Below are 20,842 nucleotides of genomic sequence, written 5' to 3'. Positions count from 1 at the left end.
CTCTCTGCTGAAGCAGATGTTCTACAACACCAAGGTCTAGAATGTCTCTTCTCTGTCTGTGACCCTTAGGAACAAAGTCTTACCCCTTCTTTAATTCTGAACCTGTCCTCAGAGATTCCTTCAGCAGAACTGAGTTCATCATCCTTTCTTGATGCAAGAACTGCACACCCTCAAGGCAGGGCCATGTGAGTTTGTAGTCACAATGGGCTAGTTTGGGGAAGGGCTTATGCTGTGCAGGGGGAATCTGACTGAAGAGGCCCTTTTCCCAACTGATGTAGGGCCATGGGGTCATCGTGAATGACAACCTTAGTCAGCGTCCAGACAAATATGATTACTAGAGGCCTTTGGGGAACCCTAGGCCACACCAGCTGGGATATAGCAGAGAGAATCCATGTCCAGAGAACAGTGTGAATGAGATCAGTGGCTGCCAGTCCTTAGACCACATGTGAGTACCATCCCTGGACAAAGTATCAATCAATTTGTAGGAGATTACACACACACAGCCTAAACCATATTGGCAGAAAGCTATCAACTATCCTTTCTTAGGAAACCTGCCTACTATTCTGGCCTGGTCGTGCTCAAATGTCCTTTCTTTTATGAAATTAGGGTCATAACAAATAGTTTAGTAGAAACTTTCTTAACAAAACCTTCTCTTAACCAATGTACCAGATTAGCCAACACTCTTCAAACTTTTGGTCAATCATACACACTAATTATAATTATGTCAATTAATCCACGTATAAACTAATCAATTAAAAGTGCAAACAAAAAGGGTATTGACCAATGTCATAAGAGGGTAAACAAAAAAAGAATGGTCATTTCTACAAAAACTAGATTGAATGCTTTGGAAAGACTCAATAAAATCATGTCGTTAAAAAAAAAATTCCAGGGCACCTGGGTGGCTCAGATGGTTAGGCGTCTGCCTTCGGCTCAGGTCATGATCCCAGGGTCCTGGGATCGAGTCCCACATCGGGCTCCCTGCTCCTTGGGAGCCTGCTTCTCCCTCTGCCTCTCTCTCTCTCTGTCTCTCATGAATAAATAAATAAAATCTTTAAAAAAAATAAAAAATAAATAAAAAAAAATTCTGTCAAAAAATTGCTAACTAAACTAGGAATGAGTGAGAGAACTGTAAAATATCAGGAGGAAAAAACATAAAAACGAAGAAAGGTTTTGCAATCTGATTGCTTCATAAGTGTCTAGAATGTCTTGCTCCATGTTAGAGAAACTAGAACAAGACAATACAACGTGGGCGGTTTGTGCAGAAACTGCAATGAGCTCTTCCTTCAGCAGACCTGTAAGCAAAGAAAAGACTTAGGTCTACATCAGAACACTAGCAAATTACTACACATTTCGATATTTTGAGTAGAAAGAAGTCACTTAAATAAAGAATATACTTCTTTGGGTGCCTGGGTGGCTCAGTTGGTTAAGCGACTGCCTTCGGCTCAGGTCATGATCCTGGAGTCCCGGGATCGAGTCCCGCATCGGGCTCCCTGCTCGGCAGGGAGTCTGCTTCTCCCTCTCCCGCTCCCCCCTCTTGTGCTCTTTCTCTCTCTCACTCTCTCTCTCAAATAAATAAATAAAATCTTTAAAAAAAAAAAGAATATACTTCTTTTACAGTTTCCTGATTTAAGCAACTTTTTCAATGATCTGACCAATTCTCAATTCCATTTACATTGGAAAAGAATGCACCTGCTTGGTAAAAAAAAATGGCTGACCACAATAGCAATCCCTTCCAATCTAAAAAAAGTACTGGTACATGATATCAACTGTTTCCAGCAGTCTGGCCTTTCCAAGGCTAAGTGGCTATGAACTCTATTTCCAAGGTATCAAGCAAAGGTAGGTTTTCAGCCTCACTTCAGTCCAACATTTATCTTTTTTTTTTTAAGATCTTATTTATTTATTTGAGAGAGAGAATGAGATAGAGAGAGAGAGCATGAGAGGGGGGAGGGTCAGAGGGAGAAGCAGGCTCCCTGCTCAGCGGGACTCGATCCCGGGACTTCAGGATCATGACCTGAGCCGAAGGCAGCCGCTTAACCAACTAAGCCACCCAAGCACCCGTGTCCAACATTTATCTTAATCATGTATTTTGAAGATTACTGGCTCAGTATATTTCTCTCCCTCAACTGACTCTCAAAAAGGCTCCATCTTTGGGGCACCTGGGTGGCTCAGTCAGTTAAGGGTCTGCCTTTGGGTTAGGTCACGATCCCAGGTCCTGGGATCAAGTCCCACATTGGGCTCTCTGCTCAGCAGAGAGCCTGCTTTTCCCTCTGCCTGCCACTATCCCTGCTTGTGCTGTCTTGCTCCTTCTCTCTCTGTCAAATAAATAAATAAGATCTTTGGGAAAAAAAAAAAAAAAGAAGGCTCCATCTTCTGGGAGCCAGTAATATGCATACAGTTGTTGAAAGGAGACTGCTCCAAACCTACAATTTTCATAAGTGGGATCTTTAAATATTAATGATTTAAAAATCAAAGGAGGGAAAGCCCAGCAACTTTAGACAAGCTATAAATAATTAGGCACTCAGTCAGAGCTGAGTGGTTAAATATCTTGGAGTTTGTCTGAACAGAATGCGCTTTCCTAGAAACCACAGAGCAAAATCCCACTCAGACCAGAGGAACCATATCTGAACTTCCTCATTCTTACGGTGAGGGTGCTAGTCTGTCACCTATCATCTGCCTTAGCAAAATCTTTATGGAGTGGCCAGATATGACTGAGACAACACCAAGATACCAATCTATAAACATTATGAAACAGTTTCCTTTCAGACTGCTTGTATATGTTTGCCTCCCTTCCCCTGGCCTTGACTACTTCCCCCCAGCGCTCTCTAAATTTCAGTTCAAGCTTGAATAAATTGGGCTGGATGCAGGGTGGATCCCTACAGTCATGACCCAAACCCGGAGAACCTGAATGCTTCCCGTGAGGACCACCAGTCAGAAATCTGCTCAGTCCAGCTGCAGAATGTAGAACGGACCAGACAGCTTTCACAACTGTCATGAGCTAGTCAACCTCACCTCTTAGGACAAGAAAAGGTCCCTTTTCAGACAGCCCCCAATCCAGATGGCTGGAATTTTGGATAAAGACATTATCTCTAGTTACATATCTGGCAAACATCTTTTGGAAGCTTGAATAAGGCAATCAAAAGTGATCAGAGTGGATCTGTCTTTCTAAGTGGATTTACCTTTCCTCAGTTCAGCTAGGCTGCCAGAACCTTCCATTTCCAGCCCATATGTAACGTCAAGATAAAGGCAGAATCAACCAGATTCCTCCAGCCAAACCAAACTGAGCTCAATTCTAGTCTTCCCTGTGTTTCTAGATTTACATCAGAACTGTCAAGGCTCTAATTTTCACTAGTGTCTGTGATAGATTACCAGAAAAAATGAATTCCTTACTATCCAGAATAACCATGTACTTACAGGTTCTGTTTGTGTGCTGGTTGCTAAAAAACTCAGCAATAAAGCTACTTTATGCACAATAGCTAAAATGGCCCAGTGATGCACTGACCCAAGGCTTTCTATTATTCTTATACTTCGACTCACTCTAGTCTTGTTCTGCTTTGAGCTTTTTCACTTAAAGATCCCTCTGTAGCCACTTCTTGCTCTGGGTCAAAACAGTCTCACTGACCCAGCCAGCTTAAATGACCAGCCCAATAATATTTAAGTTTGCCTAGACTCTGCAAATTTCCCCTGGATGGTACTGCTCTTGAGGTTCTAGGGAATCATCATTCAGGGATTGGGAACAGGAGCAGAGAGCAACACATGCTGGGATGGACATCCACCAAGGCCACCTCCCCCAGACCACCTGGGGTATCTGTAGCTCTGAGAAGTTGGGCAACCCCAGGACACACTAACAGCAGCCCATAAACATGACTAGAGCCCTTGTACCTGCTGGGGCGCCTGCCTGTAGCCCGAGGTTAGCTCATCATTTCTACCCAAGCCATGACTCCTTTCCCTGATGCTTCATCCCAGCACCCACCAAAAGAGACCTAAGTGAAGTAATGGAACTTTGTCCTCCAGTTAGGAGGAATCATGGCCCCTCCTGCCTCCCCTGGCTTTAGGAGGGGAGAAAGAAATCTCTCCACTTCATGCTTCTGGGAGTTTGATGCTGAAATTCCTTTGATTGCCCAGGTGGCTCAGGACCCTTTTCCTAGAATGACAGACTCAGGTGTCCCTGCTCCTGAAAGCTTGCCTCGTGTTCCCATGCCTGGACTGTCGCATTATTTATTCATTCAAGGCAACATAAAAACATTCAAGAATCCGCAATATATGTGACCTTAAAACTAGGCAGGGGGATACAGCAGTAAGGGACTAAGTCCTCACCTTCAGGCAAACTACAGCCTAGTGGAGGGGGGAAACAATAAACCCACATGCCAATAAATAAGTTCATAAAGCTGTGCCTGCTATGAAGGAAGTAAGACAGGGCAACAGGACAGAGTGAAATTGGAGGTGGTGGCAGGGACTACTGCCTTTAAGGTGGTCAGGGAAGTCTACTCTGGGAGGGGACATTTGAGCTAAGATGTGATGATAAAAGAAGCTAACTGGTCACACATCTGTGAGGAGAACATTCCAGAAAGAAGATACAGCAAGTGTCAATGCCCTGAGAAAAGAGCAAGCTTCGTCTTTTCTTTCTTTCTTTTTTTTTCTTAAGCTTCATCTTTTCAAAAGGAGAGTGGCTGGAGCTGGGGTCATAGGGGCAGGCAGGGACCCGTGCTTCCCCGGGACTTCCTGCTGCATGCAGAAGAAGCCACCAGAAGGTGATAAGCAGCAAGTGACCAGGTCTGTGTTTTAAAAAGATCACTTTGGCTGCTGGAAGGAGTATGGTCTCTGGGGCTGGAAAGGAAAGAGGGACAGCGGGCAGGGGACTGGCTGGTTGCTTGGACTTGGCCGGTAACCACAGAGACAACGAGCCATGCCACCATCCTGGGACTCAGGACATACTCTGGAGGGAGGGCTGCCAGGACTCTAGAACAGAGGTGGTAAGTCCGGCACCTGTGAATACTCGCTAACAATCCCTGCACGAGTAGTGCTCCCACCCCCTCGTCCTTAGACGTGCCATGCAGGACAGTGGCCCAGACGCCAGACTCGGGAGCCCAAATGCCCAAGTTCAAATTAAATTAGCGATAAAACCTGGTACATCACTGAACCTCTCTGAACCTCGATTCCTCATCTGTAAAATGGAGGCAATGATAAAGACGCCCTCATAGTGTTGTTGCAAGGATTCAGCTAGTTACTGGGGGTAGAGAATTTGGGGAAGATGCCTGCCACATAGCATATCTGTTTCCTGTTGATGCCATAACAAATGACCACACGTTTACTGAATTCATTAACACAACATCAATTTATTCTCCTATAATTCTGGAGGCCAGGACAAAATCTGTTTCACTGGACTAAAGTCAGGGTGCTGGCAGGGCTGGCTCCTTCTAGAGGCTCCAGGGGACAATCCATTGCTTGCCTTTTCTGGCCACATCACTCCAACCTCTGCCTCTGTCATCGGCTGCCTTCTCCTCTTATGACCTTCTTGCCTCCTTCTTACAAGGACCCTTGTGATTATATTTAGGGCCCACCTGGAGAATCCAGAATACTCTCCCCAACTTCATACATCCACGTGGCTCCTTTTGCCATATTCACAGGTTCTGGGGATTGGGACGCAGAGAACTTTGGGGGCCATTATTCAGCCCACCACACATGTTAAGCAATAAATAAAGGTTAATTATTATTATTATCATTATCATTATTACTCCCTCAGCAACTCCAGAGCGTATCCCCAACCCCCTCTTAAGCTGTATGGGAGAAAAAGGGATGTAGAGAGACCCCTATCTACCTCCCGAAAGCCCCCTGAGACAAGGCCGAGGCTTCAGTCCCTGGTTGGTCCTCGTGAAGTGAATGGGGGCAGAAAGCAGACAGAGCAGGAACATGCTCACAGGCTTCATGTGGGGTTTGAGAGGGGAGCCTGGAGCTCAGGCTAAGATCTCCTAATGCTGCTGTATTCCGTGGATTCCTCGTGGCTCCTGCTGGGAACGTGGGCAACATGGTAGTTCATGTTGTAATAGGTTGACTCCTCATTCAAAGCCTCCCAAGACAGAGCCATGTAGGAAATGTCCTCCTTCAGAAGGGCGGCCTGTAATAAAGATTCCCACAGGGTCAGAGAGGCAGGCAAGAGGCTTTGTCCAGGGAAGGAGGAGGACTTGGATGAGGTGGGGGAACAGAGCCTTCAGGGCAGAAGACCCTCCCTCCACTCCACGCTAGGGCAGCACAATTCACATGGAATCCCAGGCCTGTCCAGGTCTCCGCTGCCAAGCATAAGGGCCATGTCGAATGGGACTCTGAGTCCCCCAGTGCTATGGAGACACTTCCAAAAGCCCAAAGTCTGGGGGAGCTACACAGGCAAGTCTTTCAATGGCTATGGCTTGACCCAGCACCTGCCCCTCCTCCTCTGTGCCCCCACGGGCGGGAGAAAGCCCATCCTCAGAGCAGGGGCAATGGCAGATCTGGCTCCAAGCCCCACAGCAGCCCCACCAAGTACACACCATGGTGACATATTCCACTTCCTGCTGATCATCCAGGGCAGAGGAGGAGGACTTTGTACAGGCCTTCTTCTGGGAGGAGTTGTGGGAGGTGCTGGTTGGCTCCAGGGCCAGGTTTGCATAACAGAGCTCCCCCTCTGGGGGCTGGACCACCTTGGAAAGAAAGCCCAGGTCGTCTTCCCCAGAGGGACACAGACCCTGTGCTTCCCTGGGTCCCCCTCTCCCAGGTTCCTCTGCAACCCCCACACCTGCTCCCTTCCAGCCCTTCCCCCTTCTGGCTGTTTCCAGAGTCCACCCCCCATCCTCCCAGGCCGTGAACACACAGACACTTGGGCACATCGTTTGTCTGATATGTTTGGACCTCAGTGCTCCTGGGAGAAGGAAAATGAGGACGGAGAGAAAGAAGCTGTCTGGGGTCTCTGGTCTGACCTCAGGGACTCTCTTACCTGCTCTGGGGATATCCCAGCAGCTAAAAGACAAAAACAATCAGAATTAGAAAGCCCACCCATAGACTCGCAGGGCCCCCAGGTCTGGGGAAGAGAAATCTGGAAGAAAAGAGGTGAATTGGGCTCCAGGCTCAGAGCCTGGTTCTGACTCCTCGGATGACACACCCTGTGACATTGGTCACTTCACCTCTTTGAGCTTTCAGTTCTCCACCTGAGAAATAAGGAGACCTCGCCCATCTCCCCCACATCACAGAACGGCAATCAGCTGATCGGGTGGCCCTGCCACCAATTGGCGTCCCTGGGGTTAAGTTTCCTTCTGTGCAATTGCAGGCTCAGACTAACTTCTGCCAGAAATCCTGCCTGGAATGACCCCATTTCTCTACTAGATTGGTCACTCAGGAGTCAACTCAAAGTCACACCTGTCTTCCCAGCTACCCAGGGTGCTGAATCCCTCCGTCTTCGGCTCCACGGTACTTGATTTCTATCTGTCTTGTCGCCTCTGTCCCACTGAATTCCAGGTAGTCTTCAGGTGGGCTGTGGGCTGCTGGGCGGCTGAGCCTGTCCCCTCCTTGCATCACTGGTGCCTGGCCAATCCTAGCACACGAATGTCCCCTCCAGGCTGCCCTCTGAGTGAGATGCACAAGCCGGGTCAGCATCTGATGGGCCAACTTTCATATGCTTGTGGTTCCTGTTTCTCTCTGCCCACCCACCCCCAATTTTACAGACAACACAGAAATAAGTTCTTTTCTCCTGGTTTTTAGTTTCAAAAGCCTAGATATTGAGGAGCACAGAAAGTACTTAGAACTTAGGTCGCAGACATACACTGGGGAGGAAACATGATGAGCAAGAATGAGCCCCCACTCCTCCTTGACTACAAGAGTCCCCAGGCTGTGACGGGAGAGGGGTGCTGGAGAGCACCCCAAAAGAGCTGAGACCCTAGTGAGTTCTGAGGAGGGGGGTGCATTTACCGTGAGAATGTGGAAACAGAGCCAGCCATCAGCCCCACACTCCCACCCAGCCCAGCCCAGCCCCAGTGCAGCGTCAGCCATATCTGATCACCTCTCTTCTGCGGCTTCATCCTTCTCAAAGCCAAGAGTGAGGCCGTCACCAGGAGAAGCAGCAACACAGCCAAGATGAGGGGAATCAGGATGCTGAGCTTCATGGAGTTAGCACTGGAAACAATAAAAGAACACCATGCACCCCGGCCCACCTCCTGCTTCTGGGCCACACCCCGGCCACCTGGTAGCAAGGAGGGCCACACACCTTTTGACCTGCAAGCCTGGGGTTTCTAGCCTGGGAACCCCACTCCTGGGTGTCCTCAGAGATGGTAAAAAAAGAATTTTTTTTAAAGGATAGGAGGGTTCCACAATGTTCCTGTGGGTCTAGACACCTAACGGAAATTGTACGGCAACGGGCTCTGGAAAGGTCTCTCCACTTCTACACTTGCCCCTGCTGTACTGGATTAAAGAGTGTCCCCCATCCCCACAACTCATGTTCATTCAGAACCTGTGAAGGTGACCTAGTTGGAAATAAGATCTTTGCAGATGTAATCAAGTTAATATGAGGTCCTATTGGATTGGGAGGTCCTAACCCAATAGCTGGTGTCCTTACAAGAGGGAAATTTAGCCACACACAGATATGCGAAGGAAGAAGGCCATGTGACAACAGAGGCAGAAATTGAGGTCGCAGTGCCATAAAGCAAGGAGTGACAAGGATGGCCAAAAGCCACCACATTCTCCTTTTGAGACCCAAGAAGGAACCAACCATGCTGACACCTTGATCTCAGCTTCTGGCCTCCAGACTGTGTATAAATAAGCATCTGTTCTTGAAGTGGCCCGGGATGTGGTGCTTTGTTAAGGCAGCCTGAGCCTGAGTCTAATGCAAAGACTATCTCTTATTCATCACTAGTCACAGAATTTATAGAATAAACTCATCAATCGATGAATTAATTAACTCTATCTGGCACATTAATTATCTTTCAATTGTAAGTACCTGGAATGCAGACAGCTTGATCATTCTGTTCTTCCTAGTACCCTCTTGTATTCCCCAAGAGAGTGATAGGCATGAGTGGAGGCTCAATAATTATTTGAATGAATGAATGAATCCATCTCATGCTGATCAAAGACCCTAATTGATACTTATATACAGCTTTGATTCATCAAAAGAGGAAACTCCTTAACTATTACTTATTAAAAGCAGGTTAGTAAAAAGAAACTTTTGAAACAGAGGGCAAATGGGAGAGGTGAAGAGAGGGGGTCCTGGGTGGGGGTAGAAGAATTGGGGACCTCCCATCCACATTCTACAAGAAAGCCCAGCAAAAGGAGATCACAGCAAGTCTAGAAACAAAGTCAAAAGGGCCAAGGAGGCGATGAGAAGAGGCCTCTGAGCTTCCAGAAAGCCACTTCAGCTGCATTGGCTGGGCAGAGTGCTAAGAAGCATGAGAGAGACTCGGTTTCTTCCTCTATAAAATGGGCATTTGTATCTGCCTGCTCGTCCTCATGAAGCAGGGTCCAAGAATTAACAGACAATGGACAGAAAAGCCCTCTGTGAGCTGACAGGTGCTCTCGAGATGGGGCAAACATCGGTATTGCTATTCTTGCCATAACGGTAATTAGGGGGAACAGGATGTCTCCAAGTCCTCCCTGTTCTCCTGGCATTTGGACCAAGAGCTGCCCCTGTGGCCCTACGATATTGGTACCCCCCCACACACACACACAGTGGTCTCACCATCTGCACTGACTACCTGCTCATCAGTCTCCCACCCTGCACTCTGAGCTCCTGGGGGGCAGCTCCATGTCTATGCCTCCAGAGCTCAACAAAGGGCTGGCCATGTAGAAGTTAATTCAGTAAAAATGAGATAGAAGAGTGAATGCACCAACACATCTACAAACTGTACTGGGCTCCAGGAGGAAGGATCTGAGGGGCTCCAAGGACACTGTGGGGCCTGATAGCAAGTGGGAAGAGCCCCTGGCCTCCTCACCCTCTCAAAGGAGGAAAATGGTCTCGGGACAAGCTCTGGCTGGCACCTGGGACTGCAAAGGTCCCCTCATTGGAGGAGTCTGGGCCAAGTCGACCGCAGGGAACCGTGCACCGGAGCTGGCTTACCTGCCATTGGAGGCGTGGCTCACAGTCGGGGGGCCTTTGGTCTCTGCTGGTGCTGCGGACATGGTGGTTGAGGTGGTGGTGGTTGATACTGTAGTTGGTGCTAGGCATACAAACCAGATTATGCACTATTCAGCCTGCTAACCTGCCCACGGCCCTCCACGTGGCTTTGAGCCTGGGGTGGGCGGGGGAGCCTGGAGCTGGGCCATGGGAAAGTTCTATAGCCTGGACTGCTCATATCTCCCTGGCCACTAGGAGACTCAGCCTCAGGGGCAGGAAGGACTGGGTACAGGTCCAGGGAGGATGTCAAGCGGGCCCTGGAAAGATTAGAGGGGGCCTAATGTTACCTCAGGGCAAAGGCAGCTGGAGTTCAGCCACTGCTTATGACAAGGTGTCTGCCAATGCCTCCCCCAGTCTCGTTTATCCAGAAAGGACAGGAGCAGAAGGAGGAGCTGGCCTGGTGGCTAACGCTCCCAAGATCTGTGACTTCTAAGGTCAGGACCACCCCTGAACAAACTCACAATGTTCAGGAAGAGCCTTTGCTTTGGGCAAGTTATTAAGCTTCTACAGGGAGGAGAGTCACTTCTCGGGAACATTTTCCACATTCGGTGAGACAGTGAAAGTGCTACCCTTTGCAGCAGTAACATGCCTCACAGGTCCAGGTAGGGTGGGGGCTCTGTAGACTCCATGCTGTCCCCTGGCCACAAGGGCCCTGTGAGCCGGTGCTTCTTATCTGGGGGTCAGAGAAGCAGAGCCCAACAGACCAGCTCATTCAAACCAAGGCACTGGGACCTCTGAGCTGCCCCCTGCCAGGAGTGTCTGCATTCTAGAAGTACTTAAGAAGAGAACATCATTAGACCCAAATGCATATATGGCCTGTAATGGGATTTCAGGCACCAGAAATGCAGCCTTTTGACGGGGAAGGCCTTTTCGGGCCTCAGGAATCAACCACAGAACCCCCACTGTGCTGGGCCTCTTCCCTCTCAGCCTGGGCATGGAACAGGCAGTGGGAATAGCCTGGCCCCAAACTCCAGAATGAGCAGGGACATGTGGGCACCAGAGGTCCAGGAAAGCATTAGCAGGAATTGGGTTCTCTGGGTCCCAAGGAAGAAGGTCCTTTGGTCCACGGATGAAACTGGGACCATGACCTTGATCTCTATGGACAATAGACTCAAGCACTGTGCTGTGCAGAGGAACAGGTGCCCAGAAAGGCTTGATCCCATCCTGGAGGAGGTCCTGGGAGCCATGAGAGCATCTAAGAGAAGCCCTGTCCCTCCCAACCCATGGGGTCAGTTGGGGTCCTAGAAGAACTCAGGACTCAACCCCCCTGTGTAACAGTTCACTCCGAGTGGCCTTAAGTCACTGGAGAGGAACCTCAGAGACCAGGACAGAGCAGGTCCTGAAGAGACACATCCACACACACACATAAACTCTTACCTGGGTCAATGGTCACTTTAACTTGAACCCCAAGGTCAGGTCCAGATCTCTCAATCCCACACCAGTAAGTGTCTGCATCGTTCCACCTGAGCTCCTCCATGGTCACGGTGAATGTGCGCAATTTGTGATTGTCCTTGATGGACACTCGGTCACCCTTCTTGTCCCGCTCTGATCCATCGGTTTGAACGAGGATATGGCAGCCTTTCCACTCAGCTCCTCGACACCACCACTTATTGTAGGTCCTCCACCCGGGTTCATAGCGACACTGCACGGTCAGTGAGCCCCGCACTGGGCCACTCACTGCCTCGGACACTGCTACGAGGGCAGATGAGCCTGAAAACACAAAGCCATGTGCTTATCACACCCCACTCCACCCCTTGAGGGCAGAGCCACAAACTCCTGCATCACAAGTAGCCCCAATAAACCCAAGAGCCTGATGAGTTGAGTAACAGTCAAAGAGGGAATACACCTTCCACAAGATAGATCTTTGTCCTTCAAAACTCCACTGGGTCAAAGCCACCACAGAAATCACCTAAGAGCACAACTATACATCTCAGAGAAACAAAAATGTCCACACTGAGCAATGACAGCTTCCAATAATCCACTCCTCCCCCTCCCTGTGGTCAATGTCATATGGAGAGAAAATGACCCAACGGAAGGCATGGCCCCAGTCCACTTCAGCCTATTGTCCTCGTGCAAGATACGGGCTCTGTGGCTTCAGATCTTTTCATTTTTCTAGAGTAGCCAGGAATCCGGATTTTGTGTGGAACCTCTCAATTTGAAAACACTGGCTTCACTCGAAATGTCCCCACCAGCAATGGAGTGTGGCCACACAAACCCCACCTGCTAGCTGACCCTGGCTGTCAGTACTCAGCTCCAGCCCTATAGTCCTAAGGAAGGCTCTTTTCTGGAATTTTCTTTGTGCTGTCTGCTGAGGTTTGATATGAGATGCTCCTTTTACACAATTAATCTGGCAGATTTATATCTTTTCCATGTGCCGAGATCAGTACATAAATAGAGCAAAGGAATTTCTGTGTCTTTAGAATCCTAAGAAATTATCTACAAAACTACCTGGCAAATTCGTTATTGGGACAAATACTTTGATTACTGGAAAGTGTTTTCCCTCTGAATATTGTTGAATTCCCTTGAATATTGAATATTCAAGTTCTTTGATGGTTCTTGAATCTGTTCTATTGTTTTGGTTTGTTTTTCACAGAAATTTAACCTATTTCATGGAGTATGTATTAGCATAAAGTCCTGCATTAGGAAGTATCCTTTTATAATTAAAATGTCCGTATCTGTTATTATTACACGTTCTGACCACATGTGGTCTGTGATTTGTGTGGATTACACCTGCTGCAGGATGTCCTCCTTCTGTTTCTCCTCATCTCTTCCTTGTTTTTCTCCTGCATTAAACCACTTTTGAGATTAGTTTTTATTTCCTAAGTTATTAATTTCTCATATATGTGATTTTATTCCTCTTCTTTCCTCAAGATTACTACTTGTGCTCTTCCAATTTGCTAAGTTAAAGACAGTGATCAATTTTCTTCCTTTCTAAAATGAATCAAAGTGTGTTTAAGGTTAAGAATTTACTTTTGTCCATTTTAAAAATTGAGATATAATTCACATATCATAAATTTTACTCTTAATTTTAAAGCATATACTCTGGGGTTTTTAGGTTATTCACAGAGCTGTGCAGCCATCACCTCTATTCCCAGAATGTTTTCATCACCTCAGAAGAAACCCTGTACTCCTGATTCGCTCCCCCACTAACCTACGTCCTGTCTATAGATTTCTTTATTCTGAAATCTACATTTCATGTACACGTAGTCATACAATGTGTGGCCTTTTGTACCATAGGACACTAAAAAGATAAGTGGGGAGGGGAAGGGTTTCCCACAAGTGTGGCTGGATCCTGTCACCTCTCCCCGTGCTCCACTTAGGTAAACGCAGGGAGATTAAGAAGGTCAACATATAATAGCAAATCACTTCTTAAACTAGAAGAACACAGAAGTGAGCCTTTATAATATTTCTGAATGAGAGGGAGCACTTTCTTTTTTTTTTTAAAGATTTTATTTATTCATTTGAGACACAGAGATACAGAGAGAGAGAGAGAGAAAGCATGAGCAGGGAGAGAGGCAGAGGGAGAGGGAGAAGCAGGCTCCTCGCTGAGCCAGGAGCCTGATGTGGGGCTCGATCCCAGGACCCTGGGATCCTGACCTGAGCTGAAGGCAGACGCTTAACCATCTGAGCCACCCAGGTGCCCGAAAGGGAGCACTTTCTTTTTTTTTTTAAGATTTTATTTATTTATTTGAGAGAGAGAATGAGAGAGAGAGAGAGAGAGAGCACATGAGAGGGGGGAGGGTCAGAGGGAGAAGCAGACCCCCTGCTGAGGAAGGAGCCCAATGCGGGACTCGATCCTGGGACTCCAGGATCATGACCTGAGCCGAAGGCAGTCGCTTAACCAACTGAGCCACCCAGGCGCCCAAGGGAGCACTTTCTAAGTTTAAAAATTCATGGAAGACATCACGCAAGAGTCTGTGAATTTGGCCGTTTATAAATGTAACACTTGGATATACCCCCAAAACGACTGAAGGGAGGCAAAGAACAGACTGCAAGAAATATTTAGAACCAATAACGTAGAAAAGGATTAATAATCATTTTTTTGAAAGAGTGTATAAAAGATGCACATTAAGGCTCCATTTAGAAAATTGGTAAGGGGCAAGAAAAGGCAAGTCACAAAGAGGCAATTCAGGTGGATGATAAAATTGGAAGTGTTCCATTTACATAATCTAGCAAATGAAAACACTTTAAAGTGATGTCATTTTCACTTAAGAAACCAACCAAGTTTTTGTGACTATTATATTGCTGACATGGGTGACATGGCAGGGACACACGGAGAAGCTGCTGGTAAGGATGTAACGGGTTCAACCATTACCGAAAGCAATGTGGCAATTATGTATCAAAATAATCATGACTTTTCCTCCAGTGATCGTATGCCTAGGATTTGGTCCTCAGGAAATAATCAGAGAAACTAACAAAAACATATGCACCAAGATTCATTACATAATTATTTAAAGAGCAAAAATAAAGGAAACAAGGTTAACATCCATCAATTAGGGAAATAAATAGACAATGAAATATAATGCAGACACTGGTAATTATGCTTAGAAATACTGTTAATTATGTGGAAAATCCTCAAAGGAAGTGAAAATGTTTTTTTAAAACATCATATACAGCATAATCTCAACCAACTTTTAAAATATGCATAGAAGAACAGATTAAAAGGAAATAAGTAAAAATATTAAATGAACATCAGGTTGCTTTGGGCATTAAGATCAGGGACATAAAGTTTTTTATTTTTCCTAACTCTTCATTTTTTTTCTGTAATTTCCTAAGTATCAACAATGAGCATTTATTACTTTCAAAATGATGGCGGGGGGTGGGCTGGGGAATAATGCCTGGAGAGGGCAGTTCCGTGGCATGGTGAGCAGAATAATGGCTTCCTAAGGATGTCTATGTCCTAATCCCCAGAACCTGTAAAATACGGTAAAGCTCACACGGCAAAATGGGACTTTGTAGATGTGACTAAATTAAGGATCTTGAGATGGAGAGATTATCCTGGAGCATCTGGAGCAAGAAAAGGCAAGTCACAAAGAGGCAATTCAGGTGGATGATAAAATTGGAAGTGTCCCAGCCTTAGGAAACTCTTAAGGTGGCATTCACCCATCTCACCTGAGTACCGGAGTTGGGCCCCCACTCTTGAACTGTCTGCTCCACTCGCTTCCTGGAACCATCTTTCCAGGGGCCCACTCCCCACCAACCTCGGCAGAGCACCAGCCCTGCTGTCTGAACCCTCCTGACACAGAAGGCAGCCCCGAGGGGGGCGCCTGGGTGGCTCCGTCGGTGAAGCGTCTGCCTTCGGCTCAGGTCGTGATCTCAGGGTCCTGGGATCGAGCTCCATATCGGGCTCCCTGCTCAGCGGGGAGTCTGCTTCTCCCTCTCCCCTGCTGGCTGCTCCCCCTGCTCATGTTCCCTCTCTCTCACTCTCTCTCTCAGATAAATAAATGAAATCTTTAAAAAAAAAAAAAAAAAAGAAGGCAGCCTTGAGCCCCAAGGAGCAGCATCCTCAACAGGCATGGTTACTCCCAGACTAGTGGATCGGGAGTAATCCTAGATGAGGAAGAAGCTGAGCCCCAGGGGGAGGTGACAGGCTCACTGGCAGAGAGGGACAGGATGGACCCCAACTCCAACACAGCACAGGACGTCAGCCAGTCTCCACTCTGGGCCAGCACACGTGGGTCTTGTCCCCGTCTGCCACCGCTTATGGCGAGGCTGAAGGTGGACAAAGCAGCTGTTTCTCTGAAAGTACAGGATACCAATCTCTTCCTTTCTCACAGAAAGTGAAGGCTGTAAAGCCAGTGGGAACTCTGGTTGGTGTTTTTTCCTTGTATACCTTGGAAACAATGAACTCTTTAGAAGTGGGAAGCAGTGCAGGGTAAATTGGTTGCTCGTTATGGGAAATTCAGTGGGAGAGGCTACTGAGGGGGGCACAACGGTTCACAGCACAGACCAGGTTCCTGCTTAGCACACAGCTGTGCTTGCTGGCTTCCAGCTGATGTGCCCACTCTGCCTTGATCACGTGGGTGCACACGCGCACACACACACACAGCTGCGCTACTCTCACATCTGCTCACCAACTTCCCCTGTTTCCAGATGTCAGGGGGAAAAAAGAAGCAGTCCTTTCTGTGCATCCGCCGCCCTGCTGATTCGCCTAAAGGCTCACCCAGATCTGCCTTCTTCATTCCTACGACCCATCCCAGCTTTGCCTTTACCAGCTTTACGGTCCTGGACATGTCACTTTCCTCCCCTAAGACTTTTCCCCCAGACACAGTGATATTCTCCCAGTCTGCCCCACCAGGCTGTTCTGAAGCATGTGAGGAAGCCACACAGCTCGTCCATTCCTCAGGCCTGCTCAGGCCAGGCTCATGTCCCTGTCACAGCCTTTGTGCTCACTGTTGGCCTGTGCCTGAAAACCTGCCCCTGATCCTAAGTGCCTGCTCCTTCTCGTCCTCCAGGCCTCTGCTCAGACATCTCCTCCCAGAGGCTCCTTGCAGCCCACCCCATCGATAGCACCAACCCCCTGCTCCCTGAGGCTCACTGTGTCAGGTCACCTGGCTCAGGTCTCCTTACAGCACCTACCACTTCTTGGAAGTATCATTTTCATTTCTCTGACTGATGGAATGATCAAATTTGACCACGTAAAATACTCACAAATCATAAAGGGCTGTCCACTTGCCGTGAACACCTTCTTCCAGAGCCTCAGATCCACACAATGCCAAATGCTACCCAGAGACTTTTCTACCAGGAGAACTCCACCACTCCTGATTCTTTCCTCTGCTCCTTGATTATGTTCACACTGACATATGATTCCCATACCACACAATTCACCCTTTTAAAGTGTACAACTCAGCAGTTCTTAGGACAATCACAAAGCTCTGCAGCCATCACCACACCCAATTCCTTTTTATCACCCCAAAAAGAAACCCCTGACTCATTAGCAGTCACTCTCCCTTACTCCTTCCCCCAGCCCATCACAACCACTAATCTACCTCCCGTTTCTGTGAATTTAGGTATTTCAGATATTTCATAGGCATGGGATGGTACAATAGATGGCCTCTTTTGCCTGGATCCTTTCACGTAGCACAATGTTTCCAAGGTTGGTCTGTGTTGTAGCATGTGTCCGTATTCATTTGTTTTTATAGCTGAATAATATTCCATTGTCTGGGTATGCCACATTTTATTTATTCCTCCATCAGTTGATGTACATTTAGGTTGTTTCCAGTTTTTAACGATTATGAGTAATGTTGCCATGAGCATTTGCAAACAGGTTTTTACATGGACATATGTTTTCAATTCTCTTGGGTATACACCTAGGAGTAGAATTGCTGGATCATGTGGTAACCACATGTTTATCATTTTGAGGAATGTCAAATTGTTTTCCAAAGTAGCTGCACCATTTTACGTGCTCATGAGCAATGCATGTCCTCTACAACTAATGTCAAGAGTTTCAAGTGTTCAGTTCTATGAAAAAGAAAGATGGGGAGTATGGTAATCCTATTTTTCCCTCTCCATGAGTTACATTCACTCACTCAACTAATACTTGCTATTTGTCTAATCTATACCTCGTGTGTTTGCAGGAGCAAAAATCCCTGCCTTCCTATGTCTTATGTTCTCTCAAGGTGGGGGAAGGGAGGAATCAGACATAGAGAAAAATAATGCAGGGGAATTGCTATTTTAATGAGGTTTCTTATCAGTGCAAGCCTCAGTGAGAATCAAAGTGGCTATATGAAGAAGAGCATTCCGGGCAGAGAGAACAACAAGTGCAAAGGCCCTGAGGCAGGAGTGTACCTAACATGTTCAAAGAATATCTAAGAGGCCATTTTGCCTGCAGTGGGTTGAGCCGAGGGAGCAGAGTAGAAGAGGTGATCAGGGAGATGATGCGGTGAGAGAACAAGGTGGTGCACCTTTTAGCTTCTGGAAGAACTCTATGTTTTTACTCTGAATAGGATAGGAAGTCATTAGAGGGTTTTGACCAGAGGAAAGACAGGATCTGGCTTGCATTTCCCAAGGATCATTATGGGATATGAGAGAAGAGATGAATGACCTCAGGTTTTGCCCGAGTACCTAGAAAAGTACCAAACACAAAGCTTGCCAAACACAAACATGGAAGAGAAAGGAATTCGAGAGGGGAAGATATGCTCAGGTCACATTTGAAATGTCAACATCTTAGTGGAGAGTTGAATGGGCAGTTGACTAAAAGATTCTGGGGTCCAGGGTGATGTCCAGGCTAATGTTACAACATCAGGCATCATCTGTATAGAGGTGGTATTTAAGCCAAGAGAGGAGAGGAGATCAGTGAGGGAATGGCTCTAGAGCTCTAGAGAGAGAAGCCCAAAACCGAGCCCTGCGGCCCTCCAGCATTTCCAGGTCAAGAAAATCCCCTTAATTTTTAATCAAAATGGTATCCATCAACTTACAGTTTCCTTCCACCACCATCCCCATCTCAGCCCCTCAGCAACTTCTACTATTTCCTTCTACCCCAAATGCCTAGAACCACGTGTCCCTCCCTGCTTTCTTTCCTCCAAAGCCGCCTCCATCCTCACTCTTTCCCTTCCTCATAAGGCATTCTCAAAGGTGACAGTGCAGAAGCAAGTGTTCACCAGCTCTCCTGAGCAACCAGGGCTCCTCTGTTTCTCTTAGACCAGGGGGGCCCATCAGTCCAAGTCCATTTGGAAAAATCAACCTCTGGGTGGTCAGGAATTATGCCTTGCGTAGGGTGAGGAATAGGGTGGATGACACACACAGATTCACTACTTGGAGAAACTTCTTAGAAACGGAGCCTGTTTCCCAGAAGGACCCCTTGCTGGGCCCCCTCCTCCCTCCACCAGCCATTTCATCCTGCCCCAGAAGCTGTTCTCTGGTACAGACCCAGGCCCCCCTCACCTGCACACTGGAAGAGGAGGAAGAGCAGCAGCAGGTTCATTCTCTCTTCACACAAGCCCCCCTTGATGGAGCCAGTCAACTCCGACCCAGCTCCGGCATCTTCCAACCTTCTGCTTTCCCCACTCTTGAACTTCCTCCTTTGGCCACTTCCCACTGGTGAAGAAACGAAAAGAGGAAGGAGGTAGAAGGGGTGAAATCTCAAGGCAAGAAGCAATGCAGCAAGTCTCAGTGATCATGAATAAGTTTTTTAGAAATACCCTCCTGTCTGCAGCCACAAAGGATTCTCTAAAAGGAGGACTTTGCTACTCTTTCTAGGCTTTGGTGGAAATTTGCAGACACAGACCCAATGGGTGGGGCTGGCTCTTACTCAATCCTTCTCCTCTGGTGGGAAGACTGGGCAGAGTGAACCCAGCTCCATCACACAAGTCTTGGAGAGCCGAAACTGAGAGACACAATACCAGCCACATGGAATTTCAGGTGTAGCCTTGGGAGCCCAGGAGGTCAGGAATTCAGCGGAGGGGAGCTTGGGCCCAAGCCCGAAAGCCAGAGGAGAGATTCTAGACCAGAGAGTGGAATGAGGAGGTGGAGAGTATCGAACCCCAGACTACAAAGAAAGGGGTTCAAAGAGTAGGGGTATGTGAGCAGGGACCTACTGGTCCAATGGGCAAGAGGGGCCTCTGTCCTCAGAACATACTGGAAACTCTCATTGCTGTGCCTTAGACCAAGTAAGAGCCTGTGGATTTTGATGCCAACCTGAATCCTCCAGACACTTGCCAGTTATACCAGGGCCTCCTTCCTGAAGAAAGCTGCTCATTGCTCATGGCTACTACCCCCTCATTCCTCATTCCCCGCCTTATAATAACTACCTGTGGAAGTAAGAAGAAGGTCAGCACCAGCTTTGCCTGTCTTACTCCTTCTTTCTGACAACTTTGTGCCCATTCCCCATCCCTCCCATCAGGACGCCAGCAAGCCCCAAGGTGGAGCACAGAAGCCAGGAAATGATAGGGCCCTTTCTCATATTTTGCCCCTGGAGCCAGTTTTGCTAAGTGTCACACACACCCTGTGACATCTTGAGAAGCGAGAGAGTCCCAAGGAGGGACATAAGCCCCTCACACCCTAATCAGGAATGAGTAGGTATGCAGGAGGCTTATTTGCATGCATATTAAAAAAACACAGCAGCTGATGAGCCAAGCTTTTCCAGGATGTGGCCAGAGACAGCTTTCCACTTTACATATCTCCAGACCATGAAGTAAGATCAACAATCTGGAGTGAGGACTCGGTCAGCCCTCCATCCCCATTGCTCAACAAGCCCATCCTCTGCACTGTACAGTTATGCTGAGAGACATCGGCCTCTGCAAACAAGGGCAGTATTTGGCTTCCAGGGGAAATGACCAAGGAGTTAAGCAAGCTGGGACATCCCTGAAAAACAAGGGAGCAGATGTTTTGAGAGTTGTGGGTAAACTTTCCTTTCTTGGACATAGGGGGTAAGGAATGACCAGTATCTGAGCTGCTCAAAGTCCTGCCTGTGGCCCGGCCCTCTGCTCCTGGTCCCAGTTTACCCAAGTGTTAGGAGTTAGTTGGACAATTAGGTAGTCAGGGCCAGGGTCCCAACAAGAAAATAGGGAGCCAGGACAGCTAAGACAAAACCACACTAGCATCCTGTTTTACAGCTTAGACAGGACCACAATAGCATCCTGTCTAGCAGTCTCTGCAGAAGTGACTTTTGCAAAACATCCTGAAACAAAACAATTAACCTTAAAACATTGGTCACTATCGAAATAAGTCAAACAGAGAAAGACAAGTATCATATGATCTCACTGATATGAGGAATTC

The 20,842-nt window shown here is 47.6% G+C and overlaps 1 protein-coding gene across 7 annotated transcripts in view; it reads right to left on the bottom strand.

Moving 5' to 3' along the window:
• Positions 1-1,078: 1,078 nt before the first annotated feature.
• The window catches only part of CD300LF (CD300 molecule like family member f), a 28,247-nt gene continuing 8,483 nt past the window's right edge, over positions 1,079-20,842 (bottom strand). The window contains exons 1-7 of one of the 7 annotated variants that reach the window (XM_081804561.1): positions 16,778-16,977; positions 11,504-11,836; positions 10,070-10,169; positions 8,024-8,136; positions 6,965-6,987; positions 6,522-6,671; positions 1,079-1,292 (exon numbers count right to left, since the gene is read on the bottom strand). In XM_081804561.1, the coding sequence (XP_081660687.1) occupies positions 1,284-1,292; positions 6,522-6,671; positions 6,965-6,987; positions 8,024-8,136; positions 10,070-10,169; positions 11,504-11,836; positions 16,778-16,940 (891 nt within the window). In that variant the 5' untranslated portion in view covers positions 16,941-16,977 and the 3' untranslated portion in view covers positions 1,079-1,283. Of the gene's footprint in view, positions 1,293-5,313; positions 6,113-6,521; positions 6,672-6,964; positions 6,988-8,023; positions 8,137-10,069; positions 10,170-11,503; positions 11,837-16,777; positions 16,978-19,009; positions 19,163-20,842 lie in introns of those variants that run through there. The other 6 variants (XM_081804560.1, XM_081804559.1, XM_081804558.1 and 3 more) reach the window with 6 other exon arrangements.

The sequence above is a fragment of the Leptonychotes weddellii genome, chromosome 15 (genome assembly GCF_054177405.1).
Source record: "Leptonychotes weddellii isolate Sample4059 chromosome 15, ASM5417740v2, whole genome shotgun sequence".
In the NCBI taxonomy this organism is placed as follows: domain Eukaryota; kingdom Metazoa; phylum Chordata; class Mammalia; order Carnivora; family Phocidae; genus Leptonychotes; species Leptonychotes weddellii.
This window is presented reverse-complemented; position numbering and strand designations above follow the sequence as displayed.